Source organism: Parasteatoda tepidariorum, chromosome 5 (assembly GCF_982258835.1).
Source record: "Parasteatoda tepidariorum strain Cologne lab strain chromosome 5, Ptep-v5.0, whole genome shotgun sequence".
NCBI classification, from domain to species: Eukaryota; Metazoa; Arthropoda; class Arachnida; order Araneae; family Theridiidae; genus Parasteatoda; species Parasteatoda tepidariorum.
The window spans coordinates 113,481,816-113,495,949 of record NC_141759.1 but is presented as its reverse complement, the minus strand read 5'-3'; the positions used below and the strand labels follow the sequence as shown (position 1 = coordinate 113,495,949).

At 32.9% G+C, this 14,134-nt stretch overlaps 1 protein-coding gene across 1 annotated transcript in view; it reads right to left on the bottom strand.

The window, feature by feature from the left end:
• Window positions 1-11,058: 11,058 nt before the first annotated feature.
• LOC107445852 (cell adhesion molecule Dscam1) overlaps window positions 11,059-14,134 on the bottom strand; it is a 50,303-nt gene continuing 47,227 nt past the window's right edge. The window contains exon 20 of the mRNA XM_087162966.1: window positions 11,059-12,876. Within this exon, the coding sequence (XP_087019092.1) occupies window positions 12,790-12,876 (87 nt within the window). The 3' untranslated portion in view covers window positions 11,059-12,789. The remainder of the gene's footprint in view (window positions 12,877-14,134) is intronic.

The window sequence follows — 14,134 nt, the reverse complement described above, 5'->3', positions numbered from 1 at the left end:
ATTTATTACCCCGTTTTCTGAATTCAACAAATAAATGTAATTTTATTACATTCATCAAAATTTTAAGCATTATTTTTAAATTTATTATCTGATTTTCTTTATTAAAACTTTTATTTTCCTGTGGCATGAATAACGAAATATTCGATATCTACTCGGTATTTCGTCACATTTCCGATTATAAAATTATAGGAAACGGAATCTGTCGATAGAAAGATTGATAACTTGTATTGTAACTTGTATCACTTACTTTAGTTATTTTCACTTACTGCATAAAGTATCGTAAACCTGGAGTCAATATTTATGAAGACATAGACATTTTTATAAAAAATAAATTTTTTCGCCCTACGTTTTTTCATTATAACTTTATAGTTATTTAATGGAATTTAGCGAAATTTTTTGAGCAATTTAAAATTAATTTGTTAATTAAAGAATTCCTTTAAAAATTGCGCAAGTTATGAGTATTTAAGCTAGTTCTTTAACACTGTGAATACGCTAAAATATTTTTAAAAAGTTTTTTTTCTTCATAATTTTGCAGTAAATCATATTCGCCAACTAATAAGAAATTTGATTTGAATATCTTAAAAATTAAAAAAGTTTCAAGCATTTTTCTAAGTAGTACTTTTTAAAAAAAAGCACAGAACGATCAGAGGTTTTTCACAAATTTCATTTTGTATCATATGACAAAATTTAATAACAATTGATAATACTTTACAATAATAGTCCGGAAACTAAACTTTGATGGAATAGGGAAAGAAAGCATGCAAAATAAAACATGGGGAGTGATCCCCCACAATGACGGTCTCATTTTTAATTAATCTTGCATAATAATACAGGATGAAAGTTGTTGATAATTCCTTATCGTTTTGAGCTTTTTTTCAAAAAAGCACAGAAACTGTTAACAAAACCACTTGAAACTTTTCAAATTTTTAAGTTATACAAATATATTTTTTATCATTAGTTGCCAAATAGGATTTCCTACAAAATGATTAAGGAACTTCTTTAAATTTTTCTGCACATGCGCAATAGTATAAAAGAACTAGCTCTAATACTCATCTTTCGCGCACTTTTTAACGATTTTTTTTTTAAATTTTAAATCAACAATTTTGTAATCAATTTTAAATTTCTTCAAAAATTTTATTCTATTCCATTGAATATTTATAACATTACAGAAAAAAAAAACGCAAGGCGATAAATTTAATTTTTTGTAAAAATGCACACATTTCCATAAATATTTACACTAGGTTTACAAAACTTAATGCAGTTATTAAAAATAACGACTGAAGTAAGTAATCGATACATGTTACAAGTTATTTGTTTGATTTTCTGCCATCGGGTGTTTAAAAATACTTGTTTTCTCTCGCAATTTATTGTTGGTCTTCCAAACTTCTATAAACTTTAAATCATATGGTTGAGTATGAAAAAGGGCATGATCTAAACACCTCTAAAGTTACAAAATAATCCTTTAAAGTATTTCCTGAAAAATTATAAAAAGAATGTCAAAAACTAAAAGTGTCCTTTCCATTTTTGCGGGGTAATGTATAAGTTTTATCCGTAACAGATATTATTACCTTTTTGTCATAAATCATTACTCAATAGATACTTTTTGATATCGCCTAAAATTTTCCGTTTAAACAAATAATAAAAATAAATAATTGATTTCCTTCACATAATAACCAAATAAAAATATTTTTTACCCATATATTCTTCTTTTCACTTATCTTTTATTTCTTTCATTTCATAATTTAATTTTCAGATTTGCTAAAATTGAACAACACCGTTCGAAACTCATGGGACATGATGAATACGATTTAAAATAAAATTGAACATTGTTGGCAAAACTATTGTCAATAACAAACAGAAATCACATGATTAAAACAGAAAAAGTCGTCAATTAATTCTATGTATTATATATATTCCTTAAATTAAAAGGAACTATAGTTACTTTCTTGGATAAACTATCATTGAATTTTTTTTAACAATTTTATTTTTCGATTCTAATTATTTTTATTTAAACAGGTCTTAAACAGAACAGCGGTTACCAATTCTTTTCGGTTATGAAACCATAAATAATTGTCCATTATTTGGTGGAACCCTTGACTTCATAAATAATCTTTATTAGCAATTGCAAACACGCTAACTGAAAAGACTTAATTATTTTGAGAAATATTTGATGTGGAATAAGGTCCAGCTTAGGTCTAAATTTTTTTGGTGTATATGTTACTGTGAATGACCGAATTGGGTGATTGTTGACTTCCACCGGTAAATGTGCTCCAGTCCCACTGCCCGGTATACATTTGCCCGGTATGCCCTACAGCAATGTATATTTTAAGGTCAAGTACCCAGTAGGCATTTAATCGGTTCTCCGAACACTGATGTTTCTCCTAATCTATCCTCAGCAAATATTAAAATATCAAATAAATACATATAACAATATCAACGAATATATTAATATCAAGTCTGATATAACAAATATTTCGGACATTCATCAAAGCGACTGCGTGATTGTTGACATTCACTTGTGAAAGTCGGCATTCTCTTGATTTCGGTCTATCACGGAAACATATAAATGGGAAGCAAACATTATTAAATAAATGAAGATCTGAAAGTATAATTAAACAAATAATAAACTAAAAGTAATATTAGAATAATTTAAATTATGGTTTCGTTGAAATAAAAAAAAAATTGCAAATTTTCAGAATTATGAAACTTTTTGAAGTTTTTGCAGTTTCTTTATTTATTGATTTATTTTATTTTGAATGATACAGACTAATAAATGTTTATCTTTTGTGTTATTCATTTGACACAATGTTACTGGAAAAATATATGCGTATTCATGCTATTAAATTTCGCTTTTTTTCATCGGTATTTTACTGAAAAATTTCATAAAGATAACAGTTGCACTAAATAAATAATAAAGTATTAATCAGATCTAGTAAATCTAATTATGATAACAAGTCTAAATATCATCACTTAATATAATTATAGTTTTCGAAACTCTAAAGATTCAAACAGCTAGTTTTTAAAAAACAATTTCAAAAAAGTTTTTTCTTTTCAAACAGCTACAGTGGAGAATCGTTTATACGACGATCACTTATACGACGTTTGCATTTATACGACGTTTTAGTGTGATCCCAAATCATTCCTATTCATTTTAATGTAAAAATATATCGTTTATACGATGCGCAGAATCGGTTATACGTTGGTTTCTAGATTTTGTTCACGTTTATTTAATTTTTTATTTTTTCTTGTGTATTTTAAAAAAGGGCGGAATTTGCCAACATGAATGATACAGAAAAGGGTGTCAACAAGAATGCTTGGATGACGACCGTAATTTTTACTAGATGACTGAAAAAACTAGACAATGTTATGAAGAGGCAAAAACGAAAAATTTTGCTATTCATCGACCAATGTCCAACGCATCCATCGATACTAATTATTTTGGAAAATGTAAAAGCTCTCTTTTTTCCTGCAAATTGCACAAGTGCGCTTCAGCCATTAGATTTAGCCGTGATTAGAAATTTAAAATTGCGTCATAGAAAGCAGTAAGTTCAACTCGCTATTCAAAGCATTGTAGAGACTAATAGCAAGAAAATATAATTAAAGGTAACATACATTCAAATTGCTCACTGCAATTTTTCTTCTTTGGTCATTTGTTTGTTTTGTTTTGTCTAATTTAGAAATTTATGTAAATCAATACGTTAAACATTAAAATCAACTGAAAACAGAGTTAGTTTCAGTTTTAGAAGTAAAAATCGATTATACGACGTTATCGTTTATACGACGTTATCGTTTATACGACGTTTTTCGGTGGTCCCTTCGGCGTCGTATAAACGATGCTCCACTGTAGTTTTTTCTTTAGCAGAAAAATTTTTTTTTTCTAACTTTCTGAACATTTTGAATATTTCAACGAAACCCTAGGGTTCCGCGGAACACCATTCGGGAACCACTGTTATAGAGATGTAATGAGAATAAAACTTAGTTTAGTACATTCATGATTGCGTCAATGGAGGAAAATAGAAACTTTACCGATAAAATGTTTCGCTGCGACCCGTCGGCACCAACCGCCGTCCTGTAACCGTGACTCACAGTTTCGTCATCACCTTTTTGCAGGTATTTCTCTTGATCTGTGACGCATTCTGCTGTTGTCGGGAGTGATCAGAATAAGGGTTGTCCATCCATGTCAGCATTTGAACAACCCATTCAGACCCATAAATTTATTAATCTTTTTCTAGATACACGAAATCAATAAAAATCTAGTTCGCAATATTAATTTACGAACAAATCTCGTTAAACAAGTTCGCAGAAACCCCCCTCACCCCCAGAAAAAAACACAATGAGAAGGAACGGGCTCAAGGTCGCAGGTTTCCCCACCTCTGCCCAAAACGGTGACTTTGTGATTTCATCCTCCCCACCCTTTAAATTTTCTTTCCCATCTAGAATTACGTTTTATTTTCCCCACTCTTTACATTGAAAAAGAATCGTAAACGGCTGTGTGTTTTGGGTGTTCAACGCTACGTTACTTACAACTTTACGTTATAGATTATTTTACTGCTCAAAAACAAAATCATTCCGAACTAGAAAAACCCAGATGTCCTACGATGAATTTTAACCCCTAGAGCCATCTGTGCTTAGCCATCCATAGAAAAATATACTAGGAGTTCGCTAAATTAAAAAAAATAATTATTCAAGAGTTATTAAGTATGTATTAAAAAATACCAAGTGGGCCACTCTGTAGCTCACAGAAACACAAATAAGTAGTTAAAATTTAAAATGCAAAAAGAGACATATTTATTTGTAAACTAAATCCGAGGTTTTTAGAAATCCCAAAATTCACAATTTTAATTACTTCTTTTGCGAATTATGTATGACGTTACGTTTATTTGCTGCGCAAAAACTATTAATCATAGAGACGAAGGGGTGTAGAAAAATTTACAAGAAATACGATAGAATAAAAAAATAAATAAAAATCGATAATTAGTTTAGGAAATATTCATTGTTAAAAAAAAATTTGTGTCGTCTTTTTGGGAATAGATAAAAACAAAACAATTTTAAATTCCGACAGTAATTTAAAATTTTAAAATTGTTCAATTTTTTTTTAAAAAATCTTTTGTCATGATGTACATAACTGCAAAAAATATAAATGATTTTACGTCAATATAAATGATTAATTTTTTTCCCAAAACAACTATTCGAAACTTAAACAAATGAAACAGACAGCAACGTTTAACGAGAACACACAAACACTTAAGCAAAGTGCGTAGAATTAATTAGGTGTGGGACATCCTTGACTTACTTCAAAAACTGTAAAGTTATAATGAAAAACAAAAACGCTACGGTAAAGAGATATTCAGGTATTTATAACCATACTTTTTTTTTTAAATTCAAAATAATAAAATACTGTATTGAAACATAGCATATACTTCTCAAATTGAAATGAAAATAACTCACTATCTTAAAAAAATTAAATCCAAAATTTAGTTAGGTAGATACTTTTTATGTGGCACTTGAGCTGCACAAGGGGCTATTGGCGACGGTCTGGGAAACTTCTCTGAGGTTGATCGGAAAGACATGACATTGCAATTTTGATTCTCCACTTAGGGGATGGCTCATCTGCTTTGGTAGCCCGGCGACCATTGCACGAAGTCGAGCACTTTACGGTAGAACAGTTTAACGAGGACCGATACCGCACACTCTCGGTCCATACGCAGATTGATCAGGAAGTCATCCACCCGCACACTGACCGCAGCCAGTGATGCTTGACTTCGGTGTTCTACTGTGAACCGTGTCCTCACTATCAGTCCACTGCGGGACCCAAAGTTTAGTCATTATTTACAAGAAAAAGTGGGGGGAAAATGTGCTATAACTTTTGAAGAAAATCCTCTCGATTTTCTGTTTTATTTACAGTGAGTGTTGGGAATTATTTAAGTAGAGTGGATTAAAAGCGATTCCTGTTGAAGAAAAAAAAAGTGTGGGAGGCTTGTTACTCACAGAATAATTGGTTATCTATTTCTATTTTGCCTTTTCCTTCACTTTATTTTTGAATAGACAATCATTGTAATAACATATTTCTCTCTTTTTTAAATAAGTACAGTTCTTCACTCATATTTCCTACGTAGCGTTTTAAATCGTACACAATACAGTCTTGACTGCAATCAATCATTTGCGAAATCTTTTATTGAAATCTAGGCGAAATAATTCGAACTACATTTTATTGAGCATTCAAACTTCTTCTCTCATTTAGCATCCTTTGAAAGGATAGCATTGCGTCATTCTCTTGGAGCTGTTCTGAGTATAAAGCTCTTTTTCCCCTTCCCATCTTGTAAACTTTTTATTATCGTTTTCAGGATGTTTATTTTGTTTTTTACTTAAAAGCGAATCATTCGGCAGCAGCAAAGATTTTTTAATAATAAAATAGAATATATAAGGAAAAATGATGTCTTGATAATTTTACGAGTTTTAATTTATTTTTTTCACAAAAATTCAATTTTCCGATTTTTCTTCTTCTTTTGAAAAGAATAAAATTATACTGTTAACAAAGAGAACTAACTAATTTAATACTATGCAGTTGTCCTTTTCTTATTTTAAAAGTTAAGTTTCATAATGCCTTGAACTAACGAAAACGGATTTGGATGATAGCGCAAAAATAAAGATATGTTTACTAAAAATCAAAAAACATACAAATGTATAATGCTTAACTATAGTGTGTCTACCACTACAAAAATACAATTCCAATTCACTAGTATATAAGACATGTTAACTCGATTCTATGATGGGGTACCTTTCTCATAGATGAAGGTTGACATAGTCGATATGACTATCCCCACATTTTGAAAAATGCTTATCCTTAGAATTGCATTCGTATCATTTTGTCAGAAAGAGAAATACATTAAATTTCCAAAATGATGCCAGCTTTTTTTTTCCCTCATCATTTGGGTGACGATACCTTTTATTTTAAATGTTGTGAAAGATACTGCTGTAAAGATTAAATGCACAGCGTCAGTCTTTTAGTGACAAGCTTTTGATGGTTGAGTTTGGTAAGGAGAAAAGCTACTAAGCAACATTTTTCCGATGAATATACCTTGAAATCTCCAAGAAAGACAACCTCTGTGTAGTGACCACCTCTATTTACGACCACTATTGGGAGGGATGGAATTTTTTCCATTGACTTTATGTAGAAGAAAACGTTTAGGAGTGACCATCAAAACCTCCCGCACCGAACTTCCGCGCCAAATGCGGAAAAGGCCAAACACGGAAACACGATAAAATTTTAACAAAACAAGTAAATTCGAATGTATTCAAAATATTTCTGATTGTCTCTTATTTAGGGAACTCTTTTTGATGATTTTTGAGAGAGATTGACAACCTCGTGTTACTGTCAGAGTGTACGAAAGACGATGCATCAATGATTTAGTCTTAAGCCGTGATTGATCAGGGAATAAAGCGTTCTCCTTCCAATGAGGTGAACTGGGTTCGTATACCGGCGATGGCTGGTCGATACGAATTCCTCATCCGGCTGGCACTGACCACAGTGCTGATGTAAAATTACCTCAGTGGTAAACGGATCATGTGTTGGAGTCCCCTCGCCGTCAGGCTAACAGTGGGAGGTTTTCCAGTCCATGTAACGCAAATGCGGGTTAGTTCCATCAAAAAGTCCACCACGAAGGCAAATTTCTCACAACACTTGATCCAGGAGTTTCCTTGTCTTCTGGATTGGATTCATGGAGCTGTACACAGTATTCGTAAACCCAAAAACTTGTTCAACGACTGTTATAAAGTAAAAATAAATGATTTAGTCTTAGTGTTCAAAGTAAAATTAGAAAAAAAAAAGAATATTTTACCAAAAAACTAAGCATCTCAACCAAAACCCTCATTTCTAAAAGTAAATAAATTTTTATGATATAAAACTAAATGAAAACTTATACAAAAAACATAATTGCCTATTTACTTCAAATAGTTCAATCATTCATAATCGGTACATTTCTTTTTACATATAATTATACCATTAGGAACCATTTTTATTGACGCTAAATTTTGTTTATCGATCTGGTTTTTATGACGCCAACACAAGGGGCATTTCCGCTCTGAGTAAATGACACTGAGTAAAAGTAAAATTCTTTGCAAAAAATCCCGTACCTTCGATAACATTTTACTTTGATTACTTATGTACTTCGATAAAGTGAATGGAGTTAACCTCTAAGAACGGATAACCTCCACTTTATTGTGGAACCGAGAGGTTTTACTAACTTTCTGTATGCACTCTTCTCTCGTTTTCAAGGGTATTGTTTCAGAGTGGGGAAATGGATGAAATGCTTATTGGATTTATGTGGGAGTCGTTTGCAGTTTGCTGGACAGTTGTTTTGTAGTTCATTTACGTAGCACTAGAGCTACACAATGGGCTATTGGCAACTGTCTGGGAAACATCTCTGAAGATGATCCGAAGACATGCCATCACAATTTTGATCTTTTGCACAGGGGATGGCACACGAACTTCGGTAGCCCGACGACCTGCGCGATGTCCAGCACTTTGTGGTAGAACAGTTTAAACTAGGATCGATACCGTTCACCCTCGGACTTGCTGGATAATACTTTGCATTTATTTTGCCAGTGTTGCATTTGTTTATTTAAATGTCGCGAACATTTTATAATACTATGTTCAGATAATATCAATGATAATATACTGTTAATTTCAGCGTATTTAATGGCAACATTGGTTTTACCTGACTTTTTAATTAAATGTCTTAACGAGGGAAAATCCCCCATTTCATATACTCTAGGGAAGAGCTTTCTCTTGTTGTCGGTTCTAAATAGGTAGTGTCAAAACGTTTTTACTTTTTTCTTCATTATCTGGCATATTATGTTTGTTCAACCTGAATGACAGTTAAGCATAAACTTAACACAGGACCACAGAAGATTTAAGCTATGATGAACATTTCCACTTTATGAATAAATTTGTCCTCTTCTTTCACCCTTCTTTATTTTAAACATCTTATAATTATCTGGTTCTTTTTTTAAAATCTGATTTAAGGACCGTTCATACTGCATGCGCTTCGCCCACCTGCGGCTGCTGTCGAGAGAAAAAGACAATCTGATCGGTCAGATTTTCGTTGGAGAATTTATATTATCAATTAGGTTTTCGGAATCTTCGAGGGCGATCGGAGGTGCGTGAATCGCAGCAGTGACATAAATCGGTAGATAGTATTACAATTTTAGACAAAGGATGCTTTACATAGAATTTCAACACTAGGATTACGGGACGCATTTCGAATTTTATAAGGAAAATTACAACACCCGCTTGTGTTTTTATTCTATCTCTTGTCATGACTTTTATCCATCGATCGAGGTAAATATATATTGAAGTTTATTTTCGTCAAAAGCGTTGAAATATTGAAATTCTCTTTGTGGTATACCTATCTCTATGGATATGCGTCAATTTGACGCGATCGTAATTTAGACAAAATTTTGAATAAACATGCAAACATCACATCAATAATAAATAGGAATGTACCGACAATACTTCGATCCGTTATCCAATATCGTTATCTCAAATGAAACAATAATAGACATACCCCAGAAACAATAGCATATTGCAATGAGACAAAGTTTGGAGTCGACGTAGTAGACCAAATGGCTCGCAAATCTACCACCAACTCAGCATCTTCTCGATGGTCTCTCCAGGTGTTCTTCAACTATTTAGATTTAGTGGCAATAAACGCATGGATCTTATACACAGAGTGTACTGGGTCAAAATTACCCAGAAAGGATTTTCTATTGCAGTTGGCCAAAGAACTTGCAGAAGGAGAAAAGAAAAAATACAAAAACAGATTAAAATCACCCACCATCTAATACTTCGGGAGAACGCAAGACTTGCCAAATTGGCTTTCGTAAAAGAAACAGGATCAATAACACCTGTAAAATATGTGATAAGGCTGTTTGATATGTGAAAGCGTACAAACAAAATTAAGTATTGGCGTAAAAGATGCGAGTATAAATGTATAATAAAATTATTGAATAATAATAACTTTCCGTAAATATAAATATATCTCATTTTTTTCCTATATAATTACATTACTTTCTAAGAGCTGTTATATGTACTAATCTTTCATGCGTCAAATTGACTCGTGTTCGCAGAGATAGGTATATAAGAAACGTCCATAAACCTAGTGTTAAAACGTCAGTTTAGTTTAAAAGGTGCATTTATGGGCCCTTAATTTATTTGTGTGGATAATGTTTCGCTGTTATTATTGTCCATTTTGAGCTAACACTTTTTGTGTCTTAGGAACTACGTGTTTCATTTGTTGAACAGATTCAAAATTTTATGCACACAAGAATGGATGATTGACTGAATGTAAACAATAACTAGCTTCCTGAAACGGGAAGAAATTTAGAAAACTTCCGGTGTATCTCTCCGCTTCCCTGCCAGATGTTTACGAGGCGAAGTGTGAACAGGCTTAATATTCTTGTAAGTTTCGTTAATGAAATTTTTGTTTAAATTTACGCTTAATTTCACCATTCATAAGAGTTTCCTGTAATTTATAAATTCGAACTGGTTGTGAAGCTAAAAGAAATTTAATAAAATTAATATCACAACATAAATTAAATGAAAGGTTTGTCATGTTTTGAGTGTTATAAATTATTTGGCTATACTTTTGTAAAATATGAAAGTTAATTATTTTTTGGCTTGCATCTTGAAGGATATGAGATGCTTGCGGAGTATTCCAAATTCCTATATTGTTTGCTTCGTTGAAATTTAAAATTCAATCGGTAACGCGAAAGTCTTACTACGAATTTTAACCCCTAACGCCATCTGTGTTTAGCTTTACATGGTCAATCATCCATAACCTATGTTTTTTTTTTCAATATACATTCGTATTACACAAAAATAACTGAGTTGTTTAAGATACACTTAATGAATAGACTGGATTTGTTTAATAATAATTTTCTTAATTCGTAAGAGAATTGAATGAAATAACAGCCAGTTCCATCAAAAGCATTTCGCACAAATAGGTTGTAAAATTTGTTAGTTCAAATAATATCGAAGATTTAAAATTGCAAATCGCATTCTAGGATATTTCTTTTATTAGCTACAGCTTTTTATGCTTGTTCCTTTGTTAACAATGAATTCGTAGGTGAAAAATACGTAAAAATGTTTATCTAGAAAATTGAAAAATGCAGTTTCCTTTCGAAAAAGGATTGTTCAATGACTTCTTCTACAAACGCACTTGATGAATGGTCGAGGATGTGGTTGTTATCCTTCATTGCCACATTACTGCTGCGATCGCTTTGCTTAGCGTCAATATTTCACATCAGAATACAGGGTTTGTCACAAAAGTGTTGGCTTTCTTTCAATTGAGCGAGTCTGGGCTATTTTTGATCGGTATAGGGGACACTCAGCATATGCATGGTGGATTATTTTATTTCTTCCGACCACCCTGAGTATAAGAAACTTAGTACGAGCCACTATAGTTCAGAGGATAGAGCGTTAAACTTCCAATGAGGTGAACCGGGTTCGAATCTCAGCGATGACTGGTCGATACGATTTCCGCATCCGGCTTTTGTCGACCTGAGTACTGACGTGAAATATCCTCAGTGGTCGACAGATCATGGGCTACAGTCGCCTTGTCACCAGGGTAACCGTGGGATGTTCTCGCGTCTTCCTCTCAATGTGACGCAAATGCTGGTTAGTTCTGTTAAAACGTCCTCCGCAAAGTTAAATTTCTCCCATTACTTAATCCAGGAGTTTCCTTGTCTTCTGGATTAGTTTTAAAATGACAAGACTACGGAGTTGAACACTTGTTGTTGTAAACTCAAATTTGTATCGGCTTTTCAAGGGTGGTTATAAGAAAAATAAATTAAAAAAAGAAACTTTGTCCTGAAATTCATTTTCTTCTTCGGTGTAAGCCTCCAATTGTGTCTCCATTGCTATCAAGTTTCGTGAAAGTTTGCAAGCGAAATTTCGCATTAAAAATTAAGAGCTTTATAGTGATGATTGTTTATCGTAACGCTGAGTCAAGGCAGTATTTGAAGGCTATAAAGAGATTGGCCATGAAATCTGTGACATCAAACCAACAAAAACATGATGCAACATGTAGCTAAATTAGTGAACTCACGCATATACATGCGTTAAACATTCCAAAAAGTTCGGACACTAGACACGATTGGAAACTTCACCACGAACTCGTCACTTCGCAATCGTCGTGATCCACTCTCCTCAACGTTTTGCGGCCGGCAAACGAACAAAAAGTTTATTACAATCCACCATACTGTTCTGACGTAGCTCTCCCAAAATTCTTTCCACTCTCGCTGTTATAAACTGGTCAGCATTTCGGATTGAGTCAGAGAGGTTGTAAAGGACATTTCCGCAAAAAATCTGAAATTTGATATCTGAAAATATCGCCGGAAGATTATCTTAAGAGTATCGACCTCTGAACATCTTGTCGGAAGTGAAGTATTAAGGCAAGAGAAGAGTGTTTTGAAACCTTTTAAGGTGTTGTATTGATTGACTAGGTTACATTACCTTTCGGACAAACCCTGTATTGTGCGAGACAGATCGTTTTGTGTATTCCATTGTTCCACTGTCAATATTCTATTGGCATATCAGAATATTCAATAGAAAAAAAGTAATGATATAACTCAACAAAAATGAGACTTGAATGTTGTACAAATCAATCACAGAGAGTCTTCAAATATCCATTCTCTGAAATCCTCCATTTTGAAAGCTGTTTTGCATAAAACGAACTCTTTTTCTGTCTCAGCGAGGATCTTCTTCAATTTATTTGCAAATTCATAATTTTACTGAGCACTATCATATATATGATCTTGATCTTCTTTTGCCCTTAGGGTAGAAATTGTTTTGTTATAAATTGTCTGCGTGCCGTCCTGAAAGAAGAAACTGCAATTAATAAATTATTCAAGTGTGCTAATTACTATACATAAATATAGCTCAGATTACAAACATTAACCACTTTCCTTATCACTTATTTTGAAAAAAAAAAAACTGCAAAAATCAACATATATTTTTATTTTATAAATAAATACAAGGAACTAAAACAAAACAAAATGTACAAGTTTTAACTTGAAATTAGATTCTTTTTTTTATGGGTAAGAAACATTTAATTTAAAATCAGTTTACTATCCCGAGTTACCTCGGGCAAATGATGTTGTTGTTAATTTACGTCGCACTAGAGCTGCACAATGGGTTATTGGCGACCGTCTGGGAAACATCCCGGAGGATGATCCAAAGACATGCCATCACAATTTTGATCCTCTGCTGAGGGGATGGCACCCCCGCTTCAGTAGCCCGACGACCTGTGCGAAGTCGAGCACTTTACGGTAGAACAGTTTAACGAGGACCCATACGCAGACTGATCCAAGTGGTCACCCACCCGCACACTGACCGTAGCCAGTGAAGCTTGACTTCGGTGATCTGCTGGGAACCGTGTCTTAACGATCAGTCCACTGCGGGACCTCGTTCAAATGAAATGAGTTATATATGAGTCTTTGTATGATAGTTCTTAACACAAGGGACAACACAAAATGGTACTTTTCAAACGTCAGTGAAGGAATACGCCATTTTTTTAAAATGGCGTTATGCAAATCACGTAAAACACATGGACACGTAAACACATGGACACGTCAAACACATGGAATCACGTAAAACACATGGACACTCCAACAACTAAACTCCCAAATAAAACTTTACTTCCAATTACAGCAGATGTTTTTTTTTTGCTTTCGACCGAGTAAAAACGTGATGAAACAAAATGCACTGACAAATTCTGCTAAGCCCGAGTTATCTCGGGATGATAAGTATTTGCAATATATACATATCCGAGTTAACTCGGGATAATCAGGGAAGCCGGAAGTGTTTAATTTGAACACATGAAGCAGAACAATTTTTTTTAAATAATCTACATTGGAACGTTGTGCATTTAAGAAAATTTAAAAGTATGAAATTTAGTAATAAATGTTTTAAATATTTTCATTATCAAAACAAATGATTCAATTAAACTGTTATTTTGAGACTCGTTCAGAAATTAGTTTGCACCCATTTCCCATCTTTCTTTCTTACAAAAAACACTTTTTTGGTGATTCAATAATTTATTGGATTCTGTAAAATTCAAATTAGTTTAGGCCA